At 45.8% G+C, this 27,899-nt stretch overlaps 1 protein-coding gene across 1 annotated transcript in view; it reads left to right on the forward strand.

The window, feature by feature from the left end:
• C5_2H8orf48 (chromosome 5_2 C8orf48 homolog) overlaps positions 1–27,899 on the forward strand; it is a 285,118-nt gene that overhangs the window by 130,864 nt on the left and 126,355 nt on the right. The window contains exon 4 of the mRNA XM_085608284.1: positions 26,658–26,881. Coding sequence (XP_085464410.1) covers positions 26,658–26,881 — 224 coding nt within the window. The remainder of the gene's footprint in view (positions 1–26,657; positions 26,882–27,899) is intronic.

A 27,899-nucleotide genomic window follows, 5' to 3' on the forward strand; every position in this document is an offset into this window, starting at 1 on the left:
GGCTTCACCTCAGTGTTATCGGGAAAAGCTGCAGCTACCTGTGAACGACAAGATTGTAGTGCAGACATCAAGGAAGCCAGATAATCTGTCAGCATATTACAATCAACATCAGTTATTTTACGGGGTATAGGCGTCCCCCACATATTTGGTGGTCTACCGAAGATCACCTCATACGGGGATAGCCCTGTTCGAGAGTGTGCTACCATTCTCATGTAAAAGAGCGCAACTGGTAAAGCTACTATCCAGTCAACACCTTTTTTTCTACATACTTTGGACAGTCTAATTTTCAAAGTTTGATTATGCCGCTCCACGAGACCTGCTGCCTCGGGATGTCGGACACAGTGGAATTTCCATTGATAGCCTAACAAAAGTGAAACATGTTTCATTAGCTCGGATGAGAATGGCTGGCCATTATCTGAGTACACAACACGGGGCAAACCATACCGTGGGAAGAATTCTCGAACTAACTGTTTGGCAGTAGTCGGGGCAGTGTAATCTGAGACGGGATACGCCTCTGTCCATCGGGAAAGAGCGCATACCACTACGAGGACATATTTGAATCCTCGACATCGTTCCATCTGGATATAATCCATCTGGAGGACTTCAAAAGGGTGATCGGGGGTTTGAAATCCACCCTGTTCTACAGGTACGCCTTTTCCTGGATTGAACTGACAGCAAATCATACAGGTACGTACTTTCTGTTTAGCTGCTGCTCGCAAGTGTTTATTGAACCAAATGTGTTGAATACTGTCTAGCATAGCTTTCTCTCCTAGGTGCGCTGGACTATGTATTGTGTTAATGATGACTTGAACCATTGAGTCGGGGAGAAACCATATAGATTTTCCCTTTGTCATCCATCCTTGATCCGTTCGGATCCCTCCTAATTCAATCCATTTCTTTATTTCTTCTGGTGTAGCATGTGTCTGTATGTCAATTACATCAAGGGCAGGATCCTTAACTGTCATGCAGCGTGTTGTTGTCGGAACTATTGTCTTTGTCGTGTCAGTTGTATGAGTCTGATTCTGAGCAGTCTGTTTAGCTGTTCTGTCAGCTAGGTCGTTACCCTGAGAAATAATGTCAGTCACTTTTGTATGGGCTTTACACTTCATAATCGATATTGCAGTCGGCAGATGTATTGCATCTAATAGAGCTTGAATAAGGGGACCGTGCTGGATGTGGGCACCGTGAGAAGTTAAATAACCTCTCTCTCGCCAAAGCACGCCGAAGTCATGGACGACTCCGAATGCATAACGTGAATCTGTGTATATGTTGACTTTCTTATTTTTGGCTTGAATACAGGCTTGTGTCAGAGCGATGAGCTCTGCTGCTTGAGCTGACAGGGTGTCTATACAATTTGTTTCAATAACTTCAGTGTCTGTTGTGACTGCATAAGCGGCCACTAACTCTCCTGTACTTGTTCTCATGCATGAACCATCTACATACAATGTCAGGTCTGGATCTGATAATGGAATATCGGTCAAGTCTTGTCTGGATTTCGTCGTAATAGTAATGACTTCAATACAATCATGTGCCAATGGGTCTGTTCCACTTACTGGCAAAAGTGTGGCAGGATTTAATGTACTACAACGTCTGATTTCTATGTGTGGCTGGAACAATGTTAATTCATAACCCGTCAGTCTTGCTATGGTCAAGTGTTGTGTTTGGGTCCGGTTCAAGAGAACCTCTACTGCATGTGGTACTTGTACTGTCAATTGATGTCCTAACACTATGGCATCGCTTTGTCGGATTGCTAAAGCTGTTGCTGCGACTGATTTCAGGCACGCAGGAAGAGCCTGAGCTACGGGATCTAATGTACTGGAAAAATAAGCACATGGCTTATGTGATCCTGCTTGTTCCTGCGTGAGTACTGACAAAGCAGTACCTTCTCGTTCTGTAACAAAAAGTGTAAAACGTTTGCTGTAACATGGTGTTGCTAAAACAGGTGCTTGACATAAAGCTTTCTTTAAGCTTTCAAAAGCTTGCGTATGTTCCTGAGTCCAAGGGAGGACAGTTGATGTCGCTGCCTCCTGTGTTGTCAACTGAATGAGTGGTTTTGCTAGAAATGCATATTGAGGGATCCACTGCCTACAGTACGAAGTGAGGCCTATGAATGCCCGTACCTCCTTTTGTGTCTTGGGTATCGGCATGTTAATAATTAACTGGATACAGTCGGGTGTAAGCTGTCTTCCCCCCTTGGACAGCAAGTGCCCAAGGTACACAACACATTTTGTGAGCAATAGATCTGTAGTCCGTGTTAATGGACCGACCGATAATGCAAGCGGTTGCGATACTTCATTAATAGTGGGCTTTCCTGAAAAACCAAGGGAAATATTTTGTGAGCCTGAGAGGGGTACCCCTGGGACTTCGCTGTGACGGATAGTGGTTCTGCTTGCCCCTGTATCGAGTAGAAACTTTCTGTCTTTCCCTAATACTTGACTCTGTACGTAAGGACCTTCTTGATCTACGGGGACCTCAATAAGGGGTGGGCCAACTTCCCTCTCTAGGCTATTTCATGTGTAGCGCTGATACTCTGGATAGTCATTTTGTGCATACTGGTACATCTGTTGTGTCGTGTTTTGTGTTGCAGCAATAGGCTGGGGCTGTTGTTGTTGTTGTAGTTGTTGTCGTTGTGGTGCGTTCTGTTGTGGAACTGGCATAGGCTGTGTATTCTGAGGTACTTGTTGTTGGATCTGATCCTGTCTAGGCGGACGTGGTCTCTCCTTTGTTCTACCCGTAGAGATATTATGTTTTAGAACTGCGCAATCGTGTATATAATGACCTGGCTGTTTACAATAGTTGCATGTTCCTCTAACAGGATCTACTGAATCATTGGACGGTGTTGTACCCCTTTTATGACCATCAGCTGGAACTGACTGCGCAACAAGCATTTTCATTTTCGTGTCCTTCATACGTCTTTGTTCATTTTCTTGTTCTTCTCTAATTCTATTGTGATGATATTGTAACATTTGTAACATCTGTGACGGTGTGTTACCTTGCCAGGTACTCTCGAATTTTAGTACTCTACCTTTAACTTGGGGCAGGGAATTCTCAACTAATTTTGTCACAAACAGATGTGGATACGACTCACTACTTGCTTTTATGCCACTATTAATGCCAAAACATTTTTCAAATCGGGAATAGAAATCACTAGTGTCTTCATCTTGTTTTTGTTTACAGGCTGAAATTGCACCCCAGTCTTCCTTTTTTGTAGTTAATAAACGTGGTAGTACCTGCACTAATAATCCTGGTAACGCTGTAGTCTTTTCCCCAAGCCCTGAACCTGCAGCTCGGGCTTTTTCTTCGTTTTCTAATGCTGTCCACTCTATCTTTTGGTCTCCCACCTCCCATTCCTTTTCTTTGAGTTTCTCGTAAATACCGGCAGGCAATAAAACTTTTAATATTTTCATAATGTCCGGATAAGTATACTCTCCCATGAGTAACATGTCTTTTATCTCACGGTGGAAACCTGCTGGGTCTTTGTCATGGCTAGGTACTACTTTCTTCATTTCTAATAATTCAATTTTAGTTATGGGCGTGTACACAAACACGCGTTTAAAAGTATTGTCTTCGCCTCTGATTGGGTGCACTTCGCGTAAGGGATTCTGTCTGTCTATGTGATACGTTTTTCTTTCCAACTTGGGGGGAACTGAAACATGTTCTGGGCATACGAAGACAGTGTACTGGTGTCGATGTTCTAGAATTTCTTTAATTAAATCAGTACCCGAACCTCTCCATTTATTCGTGAGTAATTCTATCAATATATCAGGTAGGGGACCAGGATCGGAACGTTGGCTTCTATACAATATAACGAGGTGCTGTATCATGTATATACCAGCTAAACGCTGTTCGTCTGGAGTAAGATTCAAAAACGTGTGTGCTAAAGCATCATCACTGTATTTTTCAGAACTGTCAGCCCATTGTACTGCTGACCTGGCTAATTCTTGTTCATCCATAGAGTCGAGCATATGATACCCCCTTCGGTCTCGGAGTAATTTATCAGCAGCCTGGAATAAGTGTTCAGGGGACTTCGTATTTAACATAGGGGCTTGAAAATGTCTGTTACATTCTGGACGTATCGGACGTATCGGGTCATTAAAGTATCGGGTATTGTTACAAGGTCTTCCCCTACCTACATAAGCAATCGTTTCTAATTGTCCTGTGGGCATTTCTGATTCTTCCTCCTCCTCTCCCTCTGATTCAGTTTTATCTGCTTCTGATCTGGCTTTATGTGTTCGTTCTACTTCCTTGCGGATCTTTCGGCACATAGCTACTATACATGTCTGTTTATCGTGCTTTCCCTCTGATATATTCTGACCCCATCTGGTAAGGACTTGCATTTCATCCTGATCTACCTCGGACCTATCTCTGTCTCTGATCAAGCAGTTTATGAAGAAACGTAACAGTAGTCTCTGTACATCCACTTTCTGGTATTCCATGGCTTCGTCAATACTTTCAGGGCCTTGCCCTGTTTGGACAAAGCGATATATATTGTCTAAATGTTTAATCATTCCTGGTAATGTCGTTAAATACGTTGAAGCTCGTCGTATACGTAGTGATGATAGCAGCATTCTGTCATTTTTACCGGGCACTGGATCATATCTACAATCTATAAGATGTTCCTTAAACATGTCGGACGTTGCTATTTGTGGTGTACGTTGGTTTGCTAAATCCCTAAGAGACGCTTTACTTCGTAATGGTGGTGTGGCAAAAATTGCTGCCGCACCTCCTGTCGCACCTTCTGAGGTGCTAGGCATAAAAGGGTTTGTGGGATGTAATGTAGAAACTGCGGATGCAGGAAAAGTTGGATTGTGCGGAGGAGTTTGTAGTTGCGGAGTTGGGGGCGGATGATCTCGGCGTTGAGCACCATCGACAGGTGGTGTGTGTGGCGGAACATTAACATATTCGGGAGCTACATCGTCTAAATAGGAGGAAAGGAAAATATCCTTTGCGGTCTTGGGATGTGCTTTAATCGGGAGTAATGGGGGCGGCAAATCTTTCGGTATTTCCGGGGTGGCCTTAGGTAAACCTTCGGCCAAGAGAGGATACATACCATTCATAAGAGTGTGTCGTTGCCTGTCTACTTGTTCTGTTTTTACTCGGGTACCTTCCTCAATTAATATATTTTCTCGGGCTTTATTTGAGTTCTCCCTACTTTTCTCTTCCAGTCTGAGCGCTTTCTCTGTGCGCCTATGCGATTCTTTACGCCATAGTTCAATGGCATCTTTCTGTGACTGTCTGGCTTTCTTTTTCCATAATTCTTCTTCTACTCTCATGATGCAATCTGCATCCCATGTCCCAGCTGCGGGCCATCTCTGACTTTCTGCTAGATCCTTGGTGTAGTCCACCCATAAGTCAAGATATAACACGGCATCTAAGCCATGTTTATGATACATAAAATACCCTGGAGTATCCCTAGGTGGAATAGGAACAGCTTCTTCGAGTACTCCTTTTCTAGTTTTGATCTGTCTTAATTTTGAAAAGAACGGCATTTTTAAACCTTGCTACTTGATTCTTACTTGAACTGGACTTGAACACAATTAATACGAAAAAACACAATAATGAACACTCATTCATACCACAATTTTTGAACACAGTAAAACATTTAACATTTAACATTTAATGAACAATGATAATTAAGAGAAAACTAACTACTGACATAATACTAATACTAGATAATATTAGATTATATATATATATGAACATACTGGATATACTGCTAAACAGTACAGATACACTGCTAAAACAGTGCAGACCGGATTTGTGTACCCAAACCCGTCAGGACCGGCACAAACCAATGTGCACGTCTAACTGCCTCCCCAGCAATGGTACTCACCGGGTAGCACGGAACGGAAGGCCTCGGAACTGAACTGAACTGAACTGGACCGGACTGGACTCGACTCGACTCGGAACTTCGGAACCTGGTGGGCCTCTGTATACCTCGGATCTTGCTCTCTCTGCTAGGCTCTGGTCGGGATACTTCGCACGTCTCACCGCCTCGTCTGGGTGTTGATCGCAGCCTCAGTCACCCCCGCTTGGCCGGAGGGAGATACAGGAAATCCTGCGGGTACGCGTTTTTGTCCGTTCAGCTGTGGCAGAGGACCGGGCCTGCAACGCACCTCCGGCGCGTGAGATGAGAAAGTGTCCCTATTCGGGCGCCAATTTATGTGGTAAATATTCAAATTACCTGTACTATTTTTTTATACGGTAAAGTCTAGTAAGAATAACTCAGTCAAAATAAGAGGCAGAATCCGTGGTATTAGAGGTTCTGAAAAGGGCTTTATTCCTTACAAAGGAATCATAGTTCGAACTAGGCAATCTTATTCCATCACCACGAAGGTTCAGGAAGGGATAGGCAATACATTATTGACAAGTAAATATATATATATGAAAAGCATTGCATTAAGACAGATGTAGGAGGCGTAACAGCTGATAATACAGATAAGAATACACGTACGTAATGAAAATAGGCGTAAATACAGGCGTATACTAGAAACGTCATTTAAAATGATGTCACAAGTGGGTGGATCCATAAGAGAATCCTGCAGTGTCAGCAGAAATATTTGGCAGAGATGCGCGCGCAGCCGCATGACATGTGATTGACGTTCAACTAGAGGGTGAAGGGGAATTGACATTTAGCTCTACATGTGGAGACAGAAGTCTGGGGGGTCAGGTCAACCTAATCCCAAATCGTATCTAATATCTTTGTTTAAGGAACTGTGTTATCCAGAAGGAAAGGTTTCTCGGACGGAATCTATTCTATACTGACTGTTAGTGCATGTACAAGCGTCTATGTGTCTACATGAGATGCGAGGGGGCAGGAATCTTCCATGGTAACAGGGGTTATGAATTATTTGCAAAAAGACAGCGAGGCCAAGCTCTTTGCTCGGTAGCTGGAAGGATGTTTACCTAAACTACTAGACAGGAATGCATTGGATGAGGAACGGAGCAGATAACTTGAAGGCTGAATACAGTTTTTGGCAGGTAACAGGCCGCGTCAGGCACCGTTAGCCGCGCAGGGAGTAGGACAAAGTTCATGGATACGGATGCAGGTCCAGGCTGGAGCATTTCAGAGGCAGAAGCATGAAATGGCTTGATGACAGAATTCAGGGCCTACTCGCCTGAATTTGGAAAACAAGAAAAGTGAACCATATAAAGTCGGTGGCCAATCATACTTAGGAATGGAATATTTGACCCATTCATGGTGGATCTGAAAGAGGACATGTTGACGTTGGACGCACATGTATTTGCGTCTTCATAGCTGGAACTGGAGGGAACATACATGTACTTGTAGCATGTACATGGAGCCGTTGGGGTCTAAGATAGGGGACACAATTGACCATAAAAATTCATATTTCCTCACGCCGGGACAAGGACATAATCTAGTCGTGAGAGACTACCATGGGCCCCCGAGTGGAAAGTGTACTGCAGCTGCGTGGGGTGTTTTAAACGCCAGCAGTCCACTAATCCAAATGTATCCAAGAGGCCGGATAGCCACGCCTGTGCCCTGGGGAGGTCCCTAGGGGGGTGACGATCCACAGTCCCAGAAACCACCGCATTGAAATCCCCCCCCACCACTAGAAGCCCCCCCGGAAGGCCAAGAAGAAGGCGCCCCAGGTCTGCAAAGGTGGTCGACTGCAGCCCCGGTGGGATGTATACTGACACAAAGACAACCACTTTGCCCTCCATTCTTCCCACCAAGACCGTGTAACGTCCCCTGTCATCGTGGAGCACCTCATCAATCTCCAACGGGAGCGAGTTCTTCACCATGATGCCCACACCCCTTGAGCCAGACGTGAAGCCCGAGTGGGCCACTAGGCGATAGCCACGCCGATTCATGGCGCAGAAGGAGTTGCCAATGAGGTGTGTCTCCTGCAGAAAGACTACATCGGGCGAGATTCGCTTCAAGAACTGCAGGACCACACCTCGTTTGATCCTGTCCCCCAGTCCATTCACATTCCAAGACAACAAAGTTAATTACCTACCCCCCATCATATACAGAAGCCATCATTCGTCCCCCCGAGAGCACTTTAGAACTAACACAAAAATACTTTTGCCTTGTGATGAAAACGAACAACACCCCATCCCTACCCACCCACCCCAACAAAACTCCCCCCTCCCTGCACCCCTGCATGAGCCCGAACAGCCCCCCCAACGTGCAGTGTGCCTGTCGCCCCATATATAGTTAAACTAACTAGACCCCCTAGAGGAGGAGGGAGAACCCCCAATAGACCCAACACAACCTCCATAGGAGGGGAACTTACACAGACAGACGCATAATCGAAAGTGGCATCATTTTCGTCCAGAGCGAGGCCCAATATTAAACCCTCAGTCCCGATCCAGTGGGCCGTCTCCCCCCGCCGCCCCCCCCCCCCCCCCCCCCCACCCCCCCGATCACGATCCCCAGACAGAGTATCCAGCCAGTCCCCGGCCGCTTCGGGACGATCAAAGAAGTGCGTGCGACCATCCACCTCCACTCGCAGCTTGGCTTGGAAGAGCATGGCGTATTTGAGGTTTAGGTCCCGAAGACGGCGTTTGACGCCTAGGAAGCTCAGTCTCTGCTTCTGGACCGCTGGGGTGAAATCAGGGTAAAAATTTACCTCCATATTGTCAAGCTTGACCGGTCCATGCAGTCTGGAGGTTTGCAGGATAGCGTCTCTGTCCCGAAAATTGAAAATCCGGGCAATAAGAGGTCTCGGAGGGGCTCCGACCTTCGGCCTTCCCCCGGGAACTCTGTGGGCCCTCTCCACAGTGAAGAATTTACTCAGCCCCCGTGGCTGGAGATGGGTAGCAATCAGGTCCTCCACAAAGAGATCCGCCGCCGCCTCCTCGCGTCCCTCGGGCACCCCGATGATGCGGATGTTGTTCCTCCGGGCCCGACTCTCGGAGGCCTCCAGGCGTCGATCCATAAGCGCACTCGCCTGACTAAGCCGGCGCACCTCTGTTTGTAGGGCCGCCACATCTGTCGTAAGGCCCGATGCGGTGTGGGCCAAAGAATCAACTCGGCCGTTGGTTTTGGAAAGATCGGCCCTCACCAGGCCAACATCCACGAGGACCGAGTCGATCTTCTGCGCCAGTGTATCGAACCGCTGGCCCACCGAGGCCTTCATCTCGGCAATGGCGCCCATGACATCTCGCAGAGTCAGATCCGTGGGCAGGTCTGGGGCATCAGGAGGGCTCTCAGGGAGCTTGTGCGGTCCATCGGGAGATCCCTTCTGGAGGGTATAGCGGTCCATACTGTTGGCCTGATGGACGGCGCCACGCCGGGTCGATTTGATCTTTGCCCGGTCTCCATCTTGTTTCGTGGCCATGGCCACCAGTCTCCCAGTCGCACCAGCCACGTCGTGAAGGGCAGGCAAGCGGGGCCACGAGCTCCGGGGGGGGCCACCTCAGATCAGCGGGGTGGATCACAGCCGGCGGGCAGGCAGGGTCTCCCAGCAAGGCCACACCAACACCAAGAGCCCCGCGACCCAACCTCGCAGAGACGGCAAGGGGGTGCGAAAGCGAAAGCGAAAGTGCGGGGTGCGCGAGTCGCCAGGCCCTGCCTGCCGCTGCTGTTCACTTTGTCACTGGATCACCCCACAGCGCAAATCCGGGGTCCGGCGAGGAGAAGGCCGCAAACCTCAATCGGTGCTCACTCCGGTGTCCGAGGTCCGATTCGGAAGCGGGAAACGGGTGCCACCTCAGCTCAGGCTCACCAACACAGTCCCCTCATCCGGGACAGGATAATTTCAGGATAATCGTAGGAGGTTGCGGAGGTCCTCGGGAGCCTCGCACCTACGCGGCCATCTTGGTTGCGCGCTAGGCTCCTCCCCCCACGAACATAATTGTTATTTCGTCTTTACCATGCACTAGTTTCAAAACTCTCTCTAATCCTTTTGAGCTAGCATCCGTTACAAGAACATATTTCTCCGAAGTGTGAAAACTCTGTAATGCCAGGGCATCTGATAATGCTCTCTTGATAGCCCCAAAATCACATGTGCACTCAGGTATCCACCCAGTTGTCTTTGTGCAACTGGCAAATCTAGGAATGTACTTATTGTAATATTTGGTCATACCTAAACTGTTTATTAAATCCTTCTTATTCTCAGGGATAGGTAAATCATGAATGGTCTTGACCAAGCGTTCATTAGGCTGCACTCCCTATCCTGGTAACATATGTTCAAGATCAGTAATTTCCTTAAAACCAATTCTGCACTTATCCTCTTTTAGATTATGACCCCTCTCTCTGAATCCCCCCAATACCGCTCTTAATACTTACTCATGTTCTTCCTGCGTATGTCTATAAATAAGCACATCATCCTGATACATTTTTTGTTAGCGACACCCCTTCAAAACATTTTCCATAGCTTAAGCTTTTTGAAAAACATCTGTAGGAGGCTGGCTCAGTATTTAGTGTCCACCTAAGGCTCTGTGCACTGAGTCCAGGCAATCCTTGGTGATAGTGTTTAGGTTCTTGATAACCAAAGCTCTCAAAGGGTAGCTATGGAGAACAGCTAAGGCTTATCCAGGAGAGTGTAAAGTGGGTGCATTTACCACAATAGTCATTCTGTAAGCATTCATACAAAAGTGTTTATAACAATACTTTAGTATTTATTATCACAACACTAAGAACTAACTTGGTATATCTCTTACCCAGAGATATCAAACACACACACAAAATACTTCAAAAACAGGTAAGTAGCATAGAAAAAAAATACATGGGCCCCAATGAGAGGGGGGGATGGGGCAACCATATGCTAAGAAAGCAGTATGTAAGGTATGTACCAAAACGAGATGTCATTCTTGGAGTTGTGCGATGCTTGAGGCTGGAGCTTCTTGGAGCTCATAGATCTTCAGTGAGGAGAGTCAACAAGCCTTGGCAATGGCAGACAGATGGGGTTGCACAGGGAAGCAGTTCCGGTCAGCTGGAGAGCGATTTATAGTCTCTGAAATTGCAGGGAAGAATGGTCAGACCTCTGGGGAGCCAACAAACCACCACCCGTGTTGTAGAGCAGGGAGGTGTCCATGGGACAGCAGGATCAGGAAACCGGTCATCGCCATTGAGTTGCTTACGTATACAGGGAAGTGAACCCTTCACTCCACGGTTCCTCTTGCATGCAGAGTCCTTGCTGACTCTGAAGTACAATGGACACAGAGTTGCACAAACTTGGAAGAGCACAGAGACCAAGTTGCAGCTGGAGTCTTCCCACCAAGAGCAGTAGTGTCTTTGGTCCTGGCTCGATCCAGCGGCATTGTTCCAGTGTCCAACAGCAGAAGTGTCTTCAGACAGGTCTTGACAAATCTTGATGAAGTCCAGGACAAATCTAAGGACACACCTTCAAGGGAGCCCTTAAGCAACCCTAAAAGGTGGAAGGACGTCTTCTGTGGTGACCCACCTATCAGAAGCAGCCAGGGACACTACTCAGCTGGCCTAGCCAGTCAGGTGCTTCCAGGATCCAAGATTCAAGATGGCAGAATCAAGTGGCCACCTGGAGGAGCTCTGGGCACCTCCCTAGGGAGGAACTGGACGGGGGGGGGGAGGGAGAACACACTCCCCTGTCCTTTGTGTAGTTTGGCACCAGAGCTGGAGCCAAGGGCTCCTGAACAAGGCAAAACTGGTTTATAAAAGGAGGGCACCAAATGTGCCCTTCAATGCGGTCTGGTGGCGCTCTAAAGTTCTACCTAATGCTAAAGTGCATGAATTCCTTTGATCAGCTTCCTCTGCCCCGAGTTAAGCTGATCAGCAGAGGGGCAGAACAGTGCCTGGGTCAGCAGCAGCTCAGACTGACATGCAGACCCTGTAAGCCTACACAGGTAGGTATTGGGAGGGTCTTCTAAGGAGCCCCCCAGTACATGGTATCATGCAGCTAACACTAAAATCAGTGTAGTTGGATGATTCCAACATGTTTGATACCAAACATGACCAGGTTGCGAGCAGCCGTTGTGTAGTTGGACATCTTGACTTGTCAGTGTTCACTACATACCTTCAGATGGCTGCCCCACACTTAAAAAGCCCAGAGAATGGACTGGTTTGTAGGGATACCTCTGCTCGTGCAGGGGTACCCACACACTTGGAAACATGTACCCTGCCTTTGGACTGAAAGGCCTACCTTAGGAGTGACTTATAGGTTTAAAGTAAAGTGACCAGGATATAAGGAAAACCTTATATCTAAAGTGAAAGGTGCATGCACCATTTTATGTCAACTGCAATAGCAGATCTGCAGACACAGTTTACATGGGCTCCCATGGGTGGCATAATACATGCTGCAGCTCATGAGCGAACCCTGTTGTACCAATGCCCTGGGTACCTTAGTACCATATACTAGAGGGGTACATCAGTATGCCAGTTGAGAGAGCACTGCCTCTGGGTCCTGGTTAGCAGACTCCCAGTGTAATACAATCAAAACACACTGACACCAGGCAAAAAGTGGGGGTATCTATGCTAGAAAGATCCTACTTTCCTTCAACAGCTGCAGCTGAAATTAGGCCAAAAGGTATTCTTGTAGACCTAAACAGTCCAAAGTGCGTGATAAATTATGTCACATTTATGGACTCATCAAGTCTAATTTGGTGATAAACTATACTCAGACCTAAAGTGGAAAAAGCCTTGCACCATCCAATTGGGTCCATGTTTCTGTTATGTTGGGGAGTGGGTGTCGATCAACTACAACTGCCTTGTGTAGTCCTTTCAAGGCCATTCATAATCTAACATCCTTACGAGCCACCTACTCTGTCATTTCTACGTCCTCTATAAACCCCTCTTTTTTTGAGATTCTCAATTTGATCAGACATTGCTTGTCTCATAGCTAACGGAACACCTCTCACCTTACTCACACTGGGAGTTAAATTATCCTCCAATACAATCTTACCTGCATATTTAGTTAAACATTCAGGCTTATCTGTAAACACGTCAGGAAATTCGCAACGTAACAATTTATTCAATGTACCATCACAAACACACACGCACTTTCAACTCTTTTAACCATACTGAGAGTGTGGTTATGAATTTGTGATCCAATCTGTTTCAATCTAATAGATTGATTGCCATTTGGATCCAACATCACCCCAGATCTTTCTGGTGGAACCAGCTGATGATGCTGTTCCCTTTTCTTGTAATGTACATTTTCCCTGCAGCAACTTAACCCTTGTACTCAATTTCTCCCAAAAAATACCCATCCAGTTTAATGGGCTGCCCCCCATACGCTTGAGGCCAAATGCTAGGTTTATATACTTTCACCTTGTCCACCAGTTTTTCCAAATACAATTTCCAGGCAGGACAGTTTTTATCGTTTGCAAGATGACCTTGCATACCACAACGGAAACCATTTCTCTTGAACTTTTTCTTTTGGTTGTCTGCCTTTCTGTCTCGATCATACTTCTTCACATTAGCAAATTTGAGTTTGTCTCTGTGAGAAGCTAGATTTGTTTTTTTCCTTGTTAACACTTTTTATCTTCTCTAGAGCTTCAGCCCCTTTATCACCATTTTGTTTAATTATATCAACACAAGCTAATGAGTGTTCAATTTGTTTCGCAATTAAAATAACTTTGTCTAATTTGGGCTCGTCCTTCTGCCATAGTTCATCCCATCCAAGCATGAACTGGTCACTGATGCGTTCAGATTCAGATTTTAATGTCTTTATTTCGATAATAAAATCATAAAAGACAGCAGAATTTACACAAACACTTTGGTCCATGCTTTACAAACGCCATATACTGTCCAGATTACAAATATTTATACACATGATAAAAACTATACATTAAAAATAATCCTTGTTAAACATCCCATTTATATTTAGACGATCCGTTTATGTATGCTTTTTAAAAACATAAAATCAATAAATAAAACCATCTTAAAATACTATACAATATCCATCTTTGGATAGGATGTTTTAAGTACGAATCGTATAAACAATCATTTCTAACTATTTATGGGCTCTGATGATCCAAACCCAGCCAAGGAATTTCGCTGTGCTCACCACAAACAACTCTGAGGTATTGGTCTTCAATGCCCGAATGGCCTCCGCGGACCTACTACAAGTAAGGCGTTGAAACAGAGGTTTTATCCATTTTCTGCGAGGGTCGTGGTACATGGGGCAGGCAAATAAAAGGTGACCCTCTGTCTCCTTATGACCAGGACACCATTGACAGAATTCAGTTACTCCAGTACCCCAATTTTTAGTGAATGTATTCAAGGGCAAACAACCCACCCGAAACTGATGGTAGAGTTTCTTATCTAGCGGCCTGGTAATGATATCCCAGTAGTTCTCACGGGAGGGATCCAGCTTGTTAGCCAGAAACCTACCTGTTAGACTTGTGGAACTAGAAGCAGACACTAAGGTTTGTCGAACCGAGGCCCAGTACAATGCTTTAAATTCTTGTTTGGAGGGAAACACATTGGTTCCAGGAAACAACCACAGCTGTTCCAAACCCATTTCAACCAAGATGGTTCTAACCGTGCGTAGCCATGGAATTCTCCCGGATCCCTCTATGGACCTAACTTCGACAAGTTCATTAGCAAATAAGGCAAGGTCAGGAGAAGACCAAATCCGTCTCCAAAAGGCAACCAATCTGAACCTCGCCATCTCATTAATTGGATTACAACCTAAGTCCAAACACAGGGGTATAGATGGAGTTGATTGCGGAAGCCCCACTAGATTCCGCAAGAACTTACACTGTGCTTTAAACAGACTAGAAAGATCCATATACGCCCAAAGATCCGCTCCATATAGAATAGCAGCGTTAATCTTTGCGTCATAAATTTTTAGCGCTGGGTGCACACGTTTAGTGATGGATCTCTTTTGTTCCCTAAGGAGACAGCCAGTTAAGCGGGCCATTTTAAGCTGCTGTTCGACTACCTGCTCCTTCCATCGCAGGCGAAAGTCTAGTGTAACCCCTAGGTAGGACATATGATCTACTTGTTCCAAATTAACCCCACCCATCCTTACCGAGCTCCGAACCGAGATGTTCTTAGTAAAAACCATAAACTTAGTTTTGCCCACGTTTACCTTCAAATCATTGATGACACAAAACTCCTCAAAGCGGTTCAGAGCCCGCTGTAAACCGCTTCTGGTCTTAGAGAGGAGCAGAGTGTCGTCAGCGAAGATAAGCATGGGGAACTTCTTCCCAGCCAGGGAGGGAGCGTCAGTTGGGAAGGTCTTGAAAAAGTTTACTACCTGGTCAATAAATAACAGGAAGAGTGTGGGCGCCAGGACACAACCCTGACGAACCCCGCGTGTTACTGGGAAGCTGTTCGTCACTTGTCCTTGACCGCCCCACCGAACCCTAGCAAAATTGTCCTCATGCAGTTTAACAATTAAGTCCAGAAGTTCCAAGGGCAAACCCAAGTCTCTCAAGACACACCACAATTTAGCCCTCGGGACCATGTCAAAAGCCGCCTTTAGATCAATAAAAGCGGCGAAAATTTTCCCCCCGCCTAACAGCACCACCTTCCAGTAAATCAGACAAAATCTAAACACCTGGTCGATGGTGCTGATACCGGATCTAAAGCCTGCTTGCATGGGAGACAAAATGCACTCGGAGACCATCCAACCCTGAACTCTACCTAAAATCATACGTGCAATGACCTTTTGGAGGGAGTCAATAAGGCTGATCGGGCGATAATTGCCCGGGTTGGACCGATCCCCTTTTTTGTGGATTGGAAGGATCTCAGCCCCCTTCCAGCTCTTTGGGATTCTGGCTCCTTGGGCAATTGCATTAGCTAACCTGGTAATATACGGTACCCAAAGTTCTGGGTTGGATTTAAACAAATCGACAGGGATTAGGTCCATCCCTGGAGCCTTCCCCCGCTCAGTCAAACCCAGAGCTAATTCTGTTTCTTGCTCTGTGAAGAACAGGACCCCACCGTGATCAAACAGTATGTGCTCATAACTTAGCATAGTGGAGGATACCGAGATCTCAGACCTAAATTGGGCAGCATAAAAATCCACCCAGGTTCCGGGGGAGACATGGTTTGTAGGCGTTCGCGAATCTGGGTCCCTGCCCCACTTTACCAGTTCCCAGAATTTAGTCTGGTTATTGGATGTCGATGCATCCAGAAGATCGGACCAATGCCTATCTTCCCACTCTCTTTTAGCATCCCACTGGGTTTTTTTATACTGTACCCTAGCTAACTTGACATCACTCATAATCCGGGACTTGACCGCCTTAACTAATTGGCTATAGGCCTCCCTACATTTCCCGTTGTACCATTTCTGACGGGAACCAAGTTTTTTTGACGGGCCTGCCAAGTATGGACTGGATAAGAGAAGTTTAAGCTGTTCAAAACAACATTCGTGGGTCTCGGTTACATGATCGGGGCCAACCCCCTCTTACACAGTGGGCATGAGTTCGTTCACCGTGTAGGTGACCAATTTTTTAATACTTTCAAGGAGGGTGGCATCACCCACTAACCTAGACCATTTCAGCCTTCTTCTGTCATTGGTCAAGGTGAGATCTCCTGTCCTAAGAGTATCTGGATTCCTCAATCTATCAGAGCCCAGAAGCCTTAAACTAAGCGACAGGGGGTTGTGGTCGCTTTCTGGGCGGGATACCACTTCCATGTCGATCATATATTGCCAGAGTTCCAACTTTAGCAAAATATAATCTATACGGCTTTTCCTTAAACCATTATCATAGGTGTTGCAGGCACATTGATCTGATAAGGAGCGGCCATTAACTGCCCTTAAGCCCCTGTTCAAACATAGGGCCATCCAATTCAAAGCTGCCTCAGTCCCTTTGGCGATTTTATCAATTGATAGGTCCGGAATGTTCCAGACTGCATCCTCTGAGGACCCCCAACTGTCCCCAACTGCCTGGAGCGGCTCAAAGGTGCAGTTCAGGTCGCCCGCTAGGACAAAGAGATTATCACTTCCTAAACTATCAAGATACCTATCCACTACATCGACAATACCAGGGCAGCGGCCACCAGGTAGGCCTCGTGCATAGATGTTAATAATAATCAGATCCCGATGGGCAGCTTTGCTCAACTTGATACCCAGGAGGTCTTGATGTTCCAGAGAAATTTCAGATAAATGGACTCCCAAGGATTGCTTCACCCAGATCAATAGGCCCCCTGAAGCGCGCCCTTTGCTACCACTGATTGCAGGTTTTGAAAAATTAATGAACCCAACCCTATGGATTGGGACCGTAGTCCAAGTTTCCTGGAGTAATATAATATCAAAGGTATCTATAAATTCCAACCACTCCTCTGAGTGTAGCCGGCCCTTGATCCCAGCCACATTCCAGGAAGCTACCTTTAAAATATCGTGTGGGGTTGTTACATTACTTTTATATGATTGAATCATTGGCATAGTGGGGGCAGGGATCTCCACTACCTTCACAGGTTCAGCCCGTAACTCTACTCTAAGAGTCATGCAAGCACCATCCACCCCCACAATTTCCTCTAAAATATCCTCTGTAGTTGCTTCAACCGACCCCCCCATAAGATTTAACAATGGACCCCCCTCAACAATATGCCCCATAGATGCGTTCATCAATGGACCCTTAAAACTTAAAAGAATAACCTTGTTATCACAGATCTGTAATGCAACTCTCAACCGATTTCTGTGGTCACTGTGTTCTCCTGCCAAAATGATATCATTCTAATATTTTGCTAACCTTGGGTAAATAATTATTGTCTAACTTTTAATGTGCTCATCACATTGATTTGGCTCATCATTTTTTTTTATCACCAATGCTAGGCAGATGTTTAAAATCTTATTGTCCTTCGGGACCTAAACAATACAGAAGCAATGCAGTCTTTCTACACTCAGATGTCCTACACACCCTTGCATAGTTTAAAAACACTTTTTCCAATTTGCCCATTTAATAACCAGTTCCCCTGGAGATGATAAAAAAACGGACTGTAGGTGACTTTCTGCATACTTGCTAGTACTGTTATCACCACACTATTTGCTTGCAACAACTACTTGAATGACCTCACACAAGAATAATATCACACCAGTTCCAGGTTAAGATCTACCATATAACATAACAAACGAGAATAATGATAATAAAATAAAAAACTAAAATAATAACAAGGCTCCACGAGAGAGGGAAGTTCACTACATCACCGGAGAAGTGAATCACAAAGTGTTCCCTGCAAATAAAATCACAGAAATAAACTCAATAAATGCCACCAAAAAGTGAAACGCAGTGGTGTTACTGCTGCAATCCACCAGCCTCTTAAGATTGCTTTGCTGTGGTTTTTATTACCCATAATTCCTTCCCTCCAAGGCCCGCATCATGGTAACACATCAACAATGCTCCAAAAGGAAGTGCCTACGTTAGCGCACAACGCAAAAATCAGACTGGCGGAAACCATATCAGCGTAGAGTGCTGAGCAACGAAGATGCACGCTGGTTAGTCACCCATGCGTTGTGACGCAGCAGATCTCATGAAGATGCTCGTTCCACGCTCACTCCTAAGCATGCGCACCGATCTGCATGAGGAGGCTTATTCCAAGATGCTCGCCCTCTTCACCAACGCTTTGAGCTTGCGTTGTCGTTCGCACCACACACCCAGGCCTCTGTTGAAAGTACAAAAAAAATAAAGAAGCTTGCCAATCTTAATGTCTACGTTCACTTTCCAAAACAGGCATTGAGACATCCCTCCAACACTTCCACAACCAGTGTTGCCAGATTTTTAGACCCGTCCCAAGCCCAAAGCCGCTCAAATATAAGCCCAAAATAAGCCCAATCAGACCCGTTCCAGCCCAAAAACCAGCCCAAATTAGCAAGTCTCCAATTATGCACAAATTGTCATCAGAAACAATTTTAACGACAAATATACATTCTATTCAATATACAGATGGTGGGAGGGTGTTAACTTGGCACCTGCCTTAATGCTATTAATTTTTAAGACCAGTTCTCACTGCGACTTCTAAGAGCCCCTGCAGCTCCACTCTGCCTATTGCTTAAAGATTCAGCCCCCCCCCACCGAAATCGGCTCCAGTTCGAGCGGCAAACAGTGTGCGTCAGTGCACGCCTTGGCATCAGCAATGTGGTGAAGCACGGAGTGTCAGATCCATGCCAGGACAGTGGTAAACAGACGCACGCGGTGCGGCCAGCAGGTGCGTGCGAGGTTGGGTGGCCCCTGCACGACTGTTTTCGAAGCTGGGCTGGCCTACGAACAACCGATGTGGTCAGTTTTGGTTTGGGTGTTAAAACACTCTTTACCTACGTCAACTTCCTGGCATCTATCAATATTCATCACTTCCTACAAATAGGGTGACCAACTGGCATGGGTGCAAATTCAGGACGGTGAGTGTAAAAATTCAGGACAAAAATTCAGGACGGGAGGTCAAAATTCAGGACAAAACTTCGGGACAAAAGGTACGTTTTACAGACACATCAAAGGAGGCCGCGTAATAGTGTATAAGTAATTCCATCTATATCCAAACATTCATCCATTTGAAAACTTACGTATCTTTCCATCCGTCATTTCACTCATCCATCCCTCCTTTCACTCATCCATTCATCCACCCTTTCCATCCGTACACTCATCCATCCACTCTTCCACCCAACCATCTACTCATCCATCCAGCCATTTATCCACTCACCCATCCAGCCATCCTTTCACTTACTCATCCATCCACCCAGTTACTCATCCTACCACCCTGTCCCCTTTTCAGTCATCCATTCAGACTCCCTTTCTCTCTTCATTGACCCTTTCAATTAGCCATCCTTCCTTTCTTCGATCCACCCATACTTCAACTCATCCACTCATGAATCCACCCATTGACCCTTTCACTCATCCATCCATTCACTCACCGATCAGCCACCCTTTCACTCATCCATCCATCCTTTCGCTCATTATCCATCTATTCACCCTTCCATTCATCCATTCACCCTTTCACTAATCCATCCAGCCATCCACCCATCCCTTACTCACTCGCCCACCTTTCCTCTTAATTATGAACTGAGCCTTTGTCTGCAGGGTTGCAGACAGAAGAGGCCCATCAAGAATTTCGCCCTTGCTGTCTTCCTAAAGCAAGGGGTGGGGGAGGGTTCACTATGCACCTGCACATAGGCAATCTGAAAAAGTGGAAGTCATGAATGATGCACAGTGGCAGGCCATGAGGTGATTGTGACATGGTGTTTCCAGGGCTTTAAGCGGGATGAAAAAACTGTGGGTCTCTCCAAGGGGCGTGTCTGATGTAATTAATGGTGTTGCTTAAAACAACTAAGCTAAAAATCTGTGCTTAGCATTGTGTGTCGCCGGACTGGTATTTTGCCTCTTCTGTCATTGCATCCAGATATATATCACAACAAGTAACGTTACACCTAAAACAAGCCAGAACCATTTGCTTTGTTAATGGTTGTTAGTTTCATAAAATAAAAATGCAGCAACCATGGTTTAATTGAATATAATATTGAAACTGCACTTTTCTAAAATGACGAGACGAAAGAATTCCCTGCCCCAATCTCCACTCTGTTCCCCCCCCCCCCCCCCGCCCCCCCTGCCGACATTCGGCTCTAGTTGCGCCTCTGACTCACTCACCTGAGGTCGGGGCGGGCGTCGAAGTCCGGGCTCAGCAACTGCGGGCGCGGACCACAGTGTGCGGCAGCAGCAAGGACACCACATGCGTCCGGCTCCAGTCCAGTCCGACTCCTCATGAATCCATGCTGCGTGAAGAATCGATACGTCCACTCCTGGGCTGGCGCAAGCCGAAAGTAAGAGCTCCGTGACTCCGTTAGGTCACGCACCGTGACGCCAGCATAGAGAACCGCAGGGGCTGGCCCAAAAATGAAACCCAGGGCCGTCATTGGTAGCGTTTTCGCGCGCTACTGGATTGACGGCCCTGGGGACCCCCACATTGGCCCGCACACCACGCATGTGCAAAGTGCACTGAACGCGACGGACTCCTCGGGACCTCGTGGTCGGCGCCCGCCCAATCCACAAAATTGCGCACAACCTTTCAAATATAGCCCAAAAAGTAGCCCCCCGCCAGGCATGGTTTTTTCCCGCACAACTGGGAAAAAAGTTGCCCAATTGTGCGGGAAATAGCCCAATCTGGCAACATTGTCCACAACTCCGTTACAGCCAATCTTTATCTCTCTCATACGAAGCTGCTCCAATTAGGGAATGCCGACTAGGTTGTGCCGACTCGTCACCAATGTGGAAAGGATACAATTCTATTACAGGACCGAAGGCTTCGGATTATGCTTCTTTCTTTTATTTGCTACTCACAGAAGCCAATGAAAAACGTTTTATATGCAAATAAAACTACATTTCCCATGATGCTCGTCCATACATCACATCCTGTACAGCCCTTTAGGAGCCACTGAGTCCTGTTTCTGCTCCTCTTTCTTTGCTGCTCACGCAGAAAGTTAAGTGCTCAGAACATTATAATGTGATTTATGTCTTATTTGACTGTTGGTTTGTCTTTGACACTGTTACAATTATGTTTGCGCTTATATCGCGCTGGGTTGAATAATTGTGTGAGTATGTGTGTTTTTGTGCTGAGGGCAAATATGTCTTCTTTTCACTTTGCCATATGTTTTCCCGTTTAGCGCTCGCTGTCGTTATCAGCCTGCGGGCGTCTGGAAGGGCTCCCGCTGGGAGCGGCGAGACCTGTGGGGCACTCCCGCTAGCAGCTTTGTACATAAGCATCGCCGGCGGCCCCTTCGTTCATGTTTCTCCTTCCCCAATGGCATGCGGGCGCCTTGAGAGGCTCCCGCTGAGAGCGGCTTAATCTGTGGTACGCTCCCGCCCGGAGCAGGGCTTTTGATTTATATTGACGGCCCTACCGGGCTTCGCTCCACTCCCTGCTGGCCGCAGAGTACCGTGCTGCCTTTTATGCATGGCTCAATTGAATCTTACATAGGCACGCGCTGCCATTTTATTACGTACATGCGCTAATCGCTTTGCTTTCGCTTACTTTGCCTTCCACCACGGGGGGCATAACACAAGGTGTTGTCACATGGCGTTTCTCCGGGCAAGGGGTGCAGGTTCGAATCCGTCCTGGTTCCAGGAGGCAAGCCCACATTTATAATATATGTTACATGTTTTTACTGCAGCGAGCTATACTCCATATTTAGACCACGCGCTCTTCAGGGCGGGCTCCCATGGGAGATGGCGATCTCCGCTGTCCGGGCAACGTTTGAACTTATGAAGTTTCTTTGATTTCTCGCCTGATGAAAAATGACATCGCGGCCCACTTGGCCTCCTTCATTCAGGTTCCGATTGGGACTTTTAGTACCTACGGCAGCGATCATCGGGTGATCAACTCGCTGAGGCTCCCCTCATTGACCAGACGTGCCCTGCGCCTGCTTATTCCATGTTTTTTCCTGTGCATAGATCTGTTGGATTACTGTTTACTAAGATTGGGCTACATATTTTTCTACAACACTTAATAGACAATTTGTGTGCATAAGCGCGACCCCGCGAGGCGCGCTTCGTAACTCTAATGCATCGTTGATGTGTTCCTCGGTCGCCTAGTGGATAAGGCACAGGCCTCCTAAGTCCGTGCTTGTGGTTTGAGTCCCACTTGAAGTGCAAACTAATATCCTTTTTAATGCGGCGCTGTTGCCAACAGCGTTCCTATCGAGTCACGATGATGTAGTGGTTGAGGTATCTGACTCTGATTTCAAAGGTTGTGTTTTTAATACTGTTTCCATACTATTGTTTCTGAAGGTAGCAAATGTTTAGGCAAGTTCTTTCTCTGATATGTCAGAAATTTTTATGTACACTGCGCGACATCGCGCTTTACCGCCAAAGACTTTCCCTAGTTGCCGAGCGCAGGATGGAGCTGATTTTGCTCCGAGGTGTGTAACCCAATTGGGATGTATATACAGATATACTTGGACGTTTGAGCTACGCACATCGCACTCGTCCCCCATTTGCTCCGAGGCTCATAATGCCTCGTATGTTAGATGGAGCAGTTTTTCTTCTACGCCTTCCTGGCTGCAACAACAGGCTGGCCCTTGGAGTGCGCACACGCTCTTAATATTTCTCTATGGCTCTTACGCCCTTTGGGCTGGAATAATATAGACTACAGCTTTGCTGAGGAGCTAGGTACAATATTTTTAATGCTCGCGTGAATAGGGTTGGCTCCCCCTCTACACCTCCGTGATTTTGTGCTTTGCACTACAATATTACACACAGACACCCCTAAGCTTTGCATGGGTGAGATATAAGGAGGATGTGACCTATTCTGACGGAGCGCAGGATGTCTCCTAGAAGAACTTGTCGACACGTGGGATATTCCCATCCCAGAGTCGTCCACAGTGCCTCAGAAATTAGTCTCTAGCACTGTGTTGCAAGCCGCGTTGCGGCCATAACTATTCAAACACTTCTTAAAATGCAAGCATTCATAAGAGGGTGCCCAGCTAGGCCCTCTTCCTTCCCTTTGTCGTTTCCGGCTGTTCGGCTGCGCAACTGACATTTGGAGTCTTTGGTCCTTCCCTTTTGAGGTCCTGCATGCCCTCCGGCTTCACCACCTTACTAAAATCGTTACTTCTCCTTACGGGGACAGGGCAGCCTTCGGATCGTGTTTATCGGGGTATATATATATATATCTGTTCCTCTTTACACAGACTTAGCTCTTAGCCTCACAGTTTTCTGACTCCATATTCAGTATCCTTCTGTTTTGGGTTAGAACTTTCCAGGATTATCTCGTTCCCTTGCCCGTCTCTGACGGAGTTCTGATTGGGTTATGCACTGTCAGAGTACTGGTGCTATTAGCATCCTTTATCAAAGTTTCTTCTCTCCCCCTCCATTTGTTTCGGAGCTTTCCCACACAGGTCTTTGACAGATCCTACCCATTATGCGATGAGACACGGTCGTCTGGTGAATAAGATTGCAGAATCAGACTCAAACCTTCTTAGTTCATCTACACTTGTCCTCTTTGGCCTCTACTTCTTTCTTCACTGTTTCACGTTCTCTGTCTGGGGCTCGCGCCGGAACGCTCTTCTGAGTATTCACGTGCGTGATAAATCGCTAACAACATAATGTATCATAAGGTGCAGACTCCTGCTCAAAGATTGTGTGTTCAATTCCTGTTATTTTTCTCTGATTTTCAATTTCTTGGCGGTGAGGTCCATCAAACAAGTTGGAAGGGATGAGGTCATCTTCCTGGTGGAGATAGTGCAGGCCATTAGACATTCTGCCTCAGTCATCTGAGTTAGGTCACAGCAGAATACATTCACAACAGTTGCATTCTGTGGCGGATTGATATCCCAGGTATCTCCTAGATAGCAGCGGATGGCAGTTTCGACCGAATGAGATTCAGTGATTGTTGGATTTTCAGGGTCTTTGTCCAATTGATCTTTTAGCGTCAAGACTACATCGTCATTTACAACTGTTTTAATCTGAGACCGGATCCATTAGGAACCCGATGGATGCTGTGTCCCGCGACTGTCGGTGGGAATGATCTATGCTTCCGTCACTCTTAGCATCTCCCTTATGGATGCCCCATCTTGGTTTCCCTTAATCCTTATGACAGGCTGCGTCCTGCTCAGAGTGCTCCGTGCCCACCCACCCCGATACTCCAGGGCCTTCATGCACAGCGCCCGATAGTCAATGGGGCAGTTATTCCTTATGGCATAGAGATCTTTTCCGGCGCCAATGGCACTGGCCGGGTTTCGGACACGCGGCAAGCGTTCCTTTTTCTTCCTACATCTGAGTCCTTCCGATCACACGATATCCTTCAACGTGGGAAGGCTGTTCGCCGGTAAGTACACGACGCGGGGTTCTGTGGGGGCTGAATTCCCCACATTGTGGATTATTTCTCAGCACTACGATCATAGGACTTGGCGTATTGCTCGGTTCGCAGCTGCCGTTCTGCCATTTTTTCCTGCAAGTCATCCTCGGATGCTGCGCAAACCGGTGGGCTTGTGCCGGTAGTCTGTTAGTTATTTAAAGGTATTAGAGTAGCGGATCTTGTTATTTACTTCCTGGATAAACGACCAACTAATATGTTGACAGCTTATATCATCCGTCCTACGTTTTAAACCTGGCTACTTGTCGGTATGTTTACGAAAAAGTCCTGGATGTTACAGGTACAGTATCTACTCTAGAGGGAATTTCATTTAGTATTAATGTCTGTACGACACTTTGTCATGAACTGTTACAGATTATGCGTTCCAACTATGGCACTTATATGGGGTTCATTGCCTTAAGGCTTACAAAAGAGGTTCGCCCTGTTGGGTGATCATGTTACATGAGTTTCAAAACTGTCTGCGGTTTTTATAGGCAGGAGGGTAAGCTCAGCTGACGGAAGTCGGTATTCCTACCCTAAGTTTGGGATATTTCCTGTTCGTGGTGCCATGGCATCTCCATATTCTATGATGATTTTACTGTTCCAGATTACTGGAGACTTGTTGATTGTTTTTCTCAGCCTACGTTTAAACAGGTGTTATAAACCGGTGGGTAAAATAGTTGTAGTTGTGTTTTTACTAAGCGTTAAACTAGCACAATCCGAAGCCTCCGGTCCTGTAATAGAATAAAAAATTAGCTAGCATTCGCGCCAAGAATTTTCAATTCTATTAAGGACACGGAGGTGAGGATTATCCCATCCGGTTTAATTACAATGTTGATGATAACTTACCCCCCTACATGTATTTGATATTCTGTGTAAGCAGAAGTTATGTTTTTTTTCCCTGTCTCATTCCTTTCAAGTTCTGGAAAAGAAGACTGAGCAGATGCACTTCTGGTTTAAAAGATATAAACTTTCCAGTTTGGCTATGATTCTTTCATGTTGGAGGATGATTGTTGAAACTCATGATCCTTAATTTTGGACTGGGATTGTTAATGTTACTGACCATCAAGTTTCGAGCAAAGAAAGAGCAGAAACAGGACTCAGTGGCTCTTATGGGGCTGTACAGGATGTGATGTATGGACGAGCATCATGGGAAATGTAGTTTTATTTGCATACAAATCGTTTTTCATTGGCTGCTGTGAGTAGCAAATAAAAGAAAGAGAAGCATAATCTTCGCCTCCGTGTCCGTAATAGAATTGAAAATTCTTGGCGCGAATGCTAGCTAATTTTTTACTCTCCCATATTGGTTTTAAATGAAAGCTAAATGGTTTATTTATGCAAAGTTACATCAGATAAAGAGGAACGTCCAGTCCACCTCAAGATGCACATTCCAACTGCCCCTTACCATTCTGAGATTCCCCCTGACACCATAAATAATCTAACAGTTCTAATGCACTTAGAGCTACATGCCCCAGGCTATACCACAAAGCTCTTGTCTGATGCTTACAAACATTGTGGAATTGTTCCATGCTCGCACCATTCACAAAACTTGTTTTGTACAAAAACATGGCCTACTCACAGAATCTGATGGCTCACTATACCCCGACCAGAGCTCTTCAATCAGCCACCTCTAGTCTGAGTCAACAACTAAGGTTCAGCAGGACCCATGGACTTCTGAATTCAAGACTATGGAATTATATGGTCCATGTAGCCAACACCAGAGATTGAAGAAACGCCTTGAAGAGTAATGAACAGTAAGGGCGTCAGGCTCTGAATTTTCCTGCCCAGCTTCAACTAATACTTCTCTATGCTCCACGAAAGCAGACACAAAACCTGTAATATATAAATTCATGGACAGTACCTTGGAAGGTGCATTGATTCTTATATTCTCTGTTAACAGATTCAGTAGACTGCACACCAATGCTACTGAAGTGCCAGGATATTTCAATTGATTACATTGTTGATGCTCTGCCCACAGGAGCCGGCCAGGAGGCAGCTGATGAAGGCCGGGATGCTTTGCGGACTTTTTGCTTCAATAAGATAAGGCAGATCCGTCACTCATCGTCATCCCAGAAGCCAGACTGCAGGAAAAAGAAAACAACGCAATCAAGAAAGGCAGGCACCAGCGATGTGAACTCGGCCGCCCCCAGCGCACTTGTGAACAGGATGTACCTGAATAACATCATGGCGACGATGAAACAGGTACCGTCTGAAGAGAAGCTGCTATACAGAGGTGTATTGAAACAGAAGAAAGAACTGTGGCATTTCATAAATAGACATATATTGGAATACATTGCACGAATTGGGCATATATTTGATAGTGAGGAATGTCTGAATCTCTGACTTTGTGTCCAGTGTTGTGCTATAGAAATCTTGTCACTGAATCAGTGTATTTCCTCTGAGTTATCCTTTGGGGTCTGAAAAGCATTGTAGTATGCTAAAGGTTTGAGACCTTTCGTTAAAATATGTAAATATTGAAAGTTTGTTTCAAATCATTAGGTTTGAAAATAGCAAATTCAAGTGTAAAAATGTAATTAAGTATTTCAGAATCGTATTTTAATAAAGAAAGTAATATATTAATTCCTTAGATTAGATAGATTTGCATATAAAATAATTAAATTAATCAAAATCTAAATATTTAGCCAACAATGTAATCCTGATTTGGCTTTAAATATTTTTATATTTCAACCTAAATTTACAAAAACATCAAAAAAATTAATTTTTTAATGTTAGAAGGCAAAAAATGCTGACCGCATATTATTTAGGGGTTAGCGTGTACATGCAACATTGTGAGCATGCTTCCATTTGAAAGGAGAAATACTCCAAGGTAAAGTCCCACATATCGGAGGATACTGCTACTTGATATGGAAAGAAAATCATAAATTATATTTCTGACTAAAACGTTTTTAGAAAAATGGTAGAGGAGAATGGTAGAGTATCTTAAGCTACCTCCCCACAACCGCATGTTTACACCCAGAACCCCTGAATGTCGGCAAAGTGCATCACAAAGGAGCAAGATGAGGTTAGGGGACCATCCTCTGTAAGGAGCAGAGGATTTCATGGTTTTGCGTAGGGGTTGTGAAGATGAGAAATAGATTTGGCTGGTACCTGCCAGCAAGTTGTTGGATACCTCTATAGTATGCCTAGACCGCAAGTCCTGGTCATTAGCTTTTCCAAAGTTTGTATGGTTGCTTACTGCCGGGTCCTTTCTGTAAGTTCT

Source organism: Triturus cristatus, chromosome 5_2 (genome assembly GCF_964204655.1).
Source record: "Triturus cristatus chromosome 5_2, aTriCri1.1, whole genome shotgun sequence".
Taxonomy (NCBI): domain Eukaryota; kingdom Metazoa; phylum Chordata; class Amphibia; order Caudata; family Salamandridae; genus Triturus; species Triturus cristatus.